Source organism: Centropristis striata, chromosome 16, assembly GCF_030273125.1.
Source record: "Centropristis striata isolate RG_2023a ecotype Rhode Island chromosome 16, C.striata_1.0, whole genome shotgun sequence".
In the NCBI taxonomy this organism is placed as follows: domain Eukaryota; kingdom Metazoa; phylum Chordata; class Actinopteri; order Perciformes; family Serranidae; genus Centropristis; species Centropristis striata.
The window spans coordinates 1,399,839-1,405,908 of record NC_081532.1 but is presented as its reverse complement, the minus strand read 5'-3'; the positions used below and the strand labels follow the sequence as shown (position 1 = coordinate 1,405,908).

At 46.0% G+C, this 6,070-nt stretch overlaps 1 protein-coding gene across 1 annotated transcript in view; it reads right to left on the bottom strand.

The window, feature by feature from the left end:
* LOC131988114 (receptor expression-enhancing protein 5-like) overlaps positions 1-6,070 on the bottom strand; it is a 36,347-nt gene continuing 30,277 nt past the window's right edge. The window contains exons 5-6 of the mRNA XM_059353138.1: positions 3,030-3,198; positions 1-642 (exon numbers count right to left, since the gene is read on the bottom strand). Coding sequence (XP_059209121.1) covers positions 557-642; positions 3,030-3,198 — 255 coding nt within the window. The 3' untranslated portion in view covers positions 1-556. The remainder of the gene's footprint in view (positions 643-3,029; positions 3,199-6,070) is intronic.

The window sequence follows — 6,070 nt, the reverse complement described above, 5'->3', positions numbered from 1 at the left end:
TTCTTTAGTTCATTAAGGTTCCAGTTTTATTATTTCTTCATTATGAGACGATAAATTAAGACATAAACAGGCAGAAGTCGTCCAGATAAAGTTACAGATTGAAACAGACTTTAAACAGGAAGAGAACACACTGAGGCTTTTAAAAGAACAAAGACAGACATTAGTGACAGAAAACAGTTCCAGTTTGGATCCTCGATGTTACAAAGTGCTGTTTGTGGACTCGTTTGAAGAAAACCTGCTTTAATAACCGTCATGTTGTCTTCATTTTCCATCACAAATGGCTCAATTACAGTTAAAATGTAGCGCTAGTGCTGCTGAAACCTGCAGGCACGTCAACAAAGTTCAATGAATTTCTTTCACACGACAACAAAGACATGAAATCACATAAAAATGTCACAGTAACTCTGATTGTCTCGATGTGGAAGCAGATACAAGCTTTAATTTATTTATCACCAACGTGAAGCTTCAGTTCACCAGATCAGCATCTTCTGTCATGGACGGAAAGGACACAACAACAACAACAACAACAACAACAAACACACACACACTCTGTCAGTTACCCAAACATGCACACAAAGAGAGAAAGGCGTCCCATGGTGAGTCTCACTGGTCCTTGTTGTGGTCCAGGGCCCCGGTTAACAGCTGATGGAACAAACAAACAAACAAAGAAGAATAAACAACAGATATTTGGCAGAAAGGTGAAAAGAAAAAAAGATAAACTGCAAAAAAAAGGTGTTTAGTCTAAAAACCAGATCAAACAGTAAATCTGAGGGAAATGATCTTGCTGCATGGACAGATAATTTACCTTGACAAGATTTATTAAATTAAGATTATTAAATCTAGAAATAAGCATGTTGAACACTTAGAATAATAAATTAACTCTTTAAACAAGATAAATTAAAGCTGCCAGCAGTGATGTGTCTTTTTTTGGTGATTTTAAGTCTTTTTTTGTGTGTTTTTTTTTTTTGTCTTTTAATGTCTTTTGTTTCTATTTTGGTCATTTTACATCTTTGTGTCTTTTTTTGGTCTTTTTTGTGTCTTTTTTTGTCTTTTCTGTGACTTTTTTGTGCCTTTGTTGTGTCTTTTTTTGGTCTTTTTTGTGACTTTTTGTGTGTGTTTTTTTTGTCTTTTCTGTGACTTTTTTGTGCCTTTGTTGTGTCTTTTTTTCCCCTTTTTGTGTCTTTTTTTGGTCTTTTTTGTGTCTTTTTGTGTGTCTTTTTTTGTCTTTTTTTGTCTTTTCTGTGACTTTTTTGTGCCTTTGTTGTGTCTTTTTTGTGTCTTTTTGTGTGTCTTTTTTGGTCTTTTCTGTGACTTTTTTGTGCCTTTGTTGTGTCTTTTTTTGTGTCTTTTTTTGTGTCTTTTTTTTGTCTTTTTATTGGTCTTTTCATGGTCATTTTGGGGGGGGGGGGGGGGGGGGGTTTGTGTCTTTTTTGGTCTTTTTTGTTGGTCTTTTTCGTGTCTTTTTTTGTGTCTTTTTGGTGTCTTTTTTGGTCTTTTGTGTATTTTTTGTGCCTTTTTTTGGTCTTTTTTGTGTCTTTTTGTTAGCCTGGCTAACACCAGACCAAATCTCAAATGAGATTAGTCTGGGAACCAGCCGTTCATTTCTCCGTAGAGGAGGCGTGGTTTACGATCCTCCGGAGCCGTTTATTGGGCGCTTAGAATGTCTATCAAAGCGTCTGTAGGTAGCTCTTAGCCAATCAGATCAGTTCTACCAGATGACGTAGTAGAGCAACAGAGATGGATGTTTGTTGTGTGTGTGTCTGTGAGAGAGTGTTGCTGCTGCTTTGCTTCTCCAGTTCTCGCTTTCTGCAAGATTATTTATTTTCACGCTTTATTCCCCCTCATGTCATTCAGCCACACATCCACTGATTTTATGGGCAATAAACAAGCTGCTGGGGGTCTCTGGGGGCTCCGCTGAGAGACTTTTCGCCTTTCAACTTTCGCTCTAAACTATTTAAAACACCATCTACAGCTAAAGAGAGTTTGGCGTCTGCAGCAGCCATGTTGGATCCGTAAGAAAACTACAAGCTTCCAAGTGCCGAGTAGTACGCGTCATCGTCTCACCGTCCCTCCCCGCTCTGTGATTGGATCCTAAAACAGGGCTAAGAAACCTCTCTGGTTTCCAGACCGCCTGGAGGTTCGAAATTAAATTTGAGCGCGCAAAGCAGTCTGGGTATACCCAGGCTACATCTCTGTGTCTTTTTTTCCTCTTTTTGTGTCTTTTTTTTGGTGTTTTCTGTGTCTTTTTATTGGTCTTTTTTATTGGTCTTTTTATTGGTCTTTTTTGTGTCTTTTGTGTTTTTTTTTGTGTCTTTTTTGGTCTTTTCTGTGTCTTTTTTGTGTCTTTTTTTGTCTTTTTATTGGTCTTTTTTGGTCACTTTTCGGGGATTTTTTTTGTCTTTTTTTTTGTCTTTTTTTGGTCTTTTCTGTGTCTTTTTTTGTCTTTTTATTGGTCTTTTTGTGTCTTTTTTGGTCTTTTTATTGGTCTTTTTTGTGTCTTTTTTGTGGTTTTTTTGTGTCTTTTTTTGTCTTTTTATTGGTCTTTTTTGGTCATTTTTGGGGGATTTTTTGTGTCTTTTTTTTGTCTTTTTTGTGTCTTTTTTTGGTCTTTTCTGTGTCTTTTTTTGTCTTTTTATTGGTCTTTTTTGTGTCTTTTTTGTGTCTTTTTTTGGTCTTTTTTGTGTCTTTTTTGTGCCTTTTTTTGTCTTTTTTGTGTCTTTTTTTGGTCTTTTCTGTGTCTTTTTTTAAGTGTTCAACATGCTTATTTCTAGATGTAATAATCTTAATGTAATAAACCTTGTCAAGGTAAATTATCTGTCCATGCAGCGAGATCATTTCCCTCAGATTTACTGTTTTACCTTTTACCTTTTGTTGCAGTGTGTGGTGTATTAGTGGTGTATTAGTGTGTTCCAGGCTGTATTGTGGTGGAGTTAGTGTGAGGTGGTGCATGCAGGCAGGCGGAGTGAGAATGTGTTGCTGCAGTAATAAAGTGTGTGGCTCTACTTGCATGTACACTGAGACCATCTCACCCTCCTTAGCCACCGTCTCCGTCAGGTTCTTGGCCTTGCTGCTCAGATCACTGACCATGTGGTCGATCTCAGCCTGGTGCTTCAGGAAGAAGGGCCGGATCACACGCTGGTACAGGATCTCAGAGCCGTTCCACGACACCGGGGCCATGCACCACACCAGGAACACACACTGAGGAGGAGCAGGAGGAGGAGCAGTCAGTGAGGAGGAGGAGGAACAATCAGTGAGGAGGAGAAACACAGTGAGGAGGAGAAACAACGGTTATACAAGATCTCAGAACCGTTCCACGACACCGGGGCCATGCACCACACCAGGAACACACACTGAGGAGGAGCAGGAGGAGGAGCAGTCAGTGAGGAGGAGAAACAAACACTGAGGAGGAGAAACACACACTGAGGAGGAGAAACACACAGTGAGGAGGAGAAACAACGCTGATACAAGATCTCAGAGCCGTTCCACGACACCGGGGCCATGCACCACACCAGGAACACACACTGAGGAGGAGGAGCAGGAGGAGGAGCAGTCAGTGAGGAGGAGGAGGAACAATCAGTGAGGAGGAGAAACAATCAGTGAGGAGGAGAAACACACTGAGGAGGAGGAACACACACTGAGGAGGAGGAACACACACTGAGGAGGAGCAGGAGGAGCAGTCAGTGAGGAGGAGAAACACAGTGAGGAGGAGGAGCAGGAGGAGGAGCAGTCAGTGAGGAGGAGGAGGAACACACTGAGGAGGAGGAGCAGGAGGAGGAGCAGTCAGTGAGGAGGAGAAACAATCAGTGAGGAGGAGAAACACACTGAGGAGGAGAAACACAGAGCCGTTCCACGACACCGGGGCCATGCACCACACCAGGAACACACACTGAGGAGGAGCAGGAGGAGGAGCAGTCAGTGAGGAGGAGAAACACACACTGAGGAGGAGGAGAAACAATCAGTGAGGAGGAGGAACACACACTGAGGAGGAGGAGAAACAATCAGTGAGGAGGAGGAACACACACTGAGGAGGAGCAGGAGGAGGAGCAGTCAGTGAGGAGGAGGAACACACACTGAGGAGGAGCAGGAGGAGGAACAGTCAGTGAGGAGGAGAAACACACTGAGGAGGAGCAGGAGGAGGAGCAGTCAGTGAGGAGGAGGAACACACACTGAGGAGGAGCAGGAGGAGGAACAGTCAGTGAGGAGGAGAAACAATCAGTGAGGAGGAGAAACACACTGAGGAGGAGGAACACACACTGAGGAGGAGCAGGAGGAGCAGTCAGTGAGGAGGAGAAACACAGTGAGGAGGAGGAGCAGGAGGAGGAGCAGTCAGTGAGGAGGAGGAGGAACACACTGAGGAGGAGGAGCAGGAGGAGGAGCAGTCAGTGAGGAGGAGAAACAATCAGTGAGGAGGAGAAACACACTGAGGAGGAGAAACACAGAGCCGTTCCACGACACCGGGGCCATGCACCACACCAGGAACACACACTGAGGAGGAGCAGGAGGAGGAGCAGTCAGTGAGGAGGAGAAACACACACTGAGGAGGAGGAGAAACAATCAGTGAGGAGGAGGAACACACACTGAGGAGGAGGAGAAACAATCAGTGAGGAGGAGGAACACACACTGAGGAGGAGCAGGAGGAGGAGCAGTCAGTGAGGAGGAGGAACACACACTGAGGAGGAGCAGGAGGAGGAACAGTCAGTGAGGAGGAGAAACACACTGAGGAGGAGCAGGAGGAGGAGCAGTCAGTGAGGAGGAGGAACACACACTGAGGAGGAGCAGGAGGAGGAACAGTCAGTGAGGAGGAGAAACAATCAGTGAGGAGGAGAAACACACTGAGGAGGAGGAACACACACTGAGGAGGAGCAGGAGGAGCAGTCAGTGAGGAGGAGAAACACAGTGAGGAGGAGGAGCAGGAGGAGGAGCAGTCAGTGAGGAGGAGGAGGAACACACTGAGGAGGAGGAGCAGGAGGAGGAGCAGTCAGTGAGGAGGAGAAACAATCAGTGAGGAGGAGAAACACACTGAGGAGGAGAAACACAGAGCCGTTCCACGACACCGGGGCCATGCACCACACCAGGAACACACACTGAGGAGGAGCAGGAGGAGGAGCAGTCAGTGAGGAGGAGGAGGAACAATCAGTGAGGAGGAGGAGAAACACAGTGAGGAGGAGAAACAACGCTGATACAAGATCTCAGAACCGTTCCACGACACCGGAGCCATGCACCACACCAGGAACACACACTGAGGAGGAGCAGGAGGAGGAGCAGTCAGTGAGGAGGAGGAACAATCAGTGAGGAGGAGAAACAATCAGTGAGGAGGAGAAACACAGAGCCGTTCCACGACACCGGGGCCATGCACCACACCAGGAACACACACTGAGGAGGAGCAGGAGGAGGAGCAGTCAGTGAGGAGGAGAAACACACACTGAGGAGGAGGAGAAACAATCAGTGAGGAGGAGGAACACACACTGAGGAGGAGGAGAAACAATCAGTGAGGAGGAGGAACACACACTGAGGAGGAGCAGGAGGAGGAGCAGTCAGTGAGGAGGAGGAACACACACTGAGGAGGAGCAGGAGGAGGAACAGTCAGTGAGGAGGAGAAACACACTGAGGAGGAGCAGGAGGAGGAGCAGTCAGTGAGGAGGAGGAACACACACTGAGGAGGAGCAGGAGGAGGAACAGTCAGTGAGGAGGAGAAACACACTGAGGAGGAGAAACAATCACTGAGGAGGAGAAAGAATCAGTGAGGAGGAGAAACACACACTGAGGAGGAGCAGGAGGAGGAACAGTCAGTGAGGAGGAGAAACACACTGAGGAGGAGCAGGAGGAGGAACAAACACTGAGGAGGAGAAACACACAGTGAGGAGGAGAAACAATCACTAAAGAGGAGAAACACACTGAGGAGGAGAAACAAACACTGAGGAGGAGGAGGAACAACCAGTGAGGAGGAGAAGAAACAATCACTGAGGAGGAGGAGAAACAATCACTGAGGAGGAGGAGAAACAATCAGTGAGGAGGAGGAGAAACAATCAGTGAGGAGGAGGAGGAACAATCAGTGAGGAGGAGGAGAAAC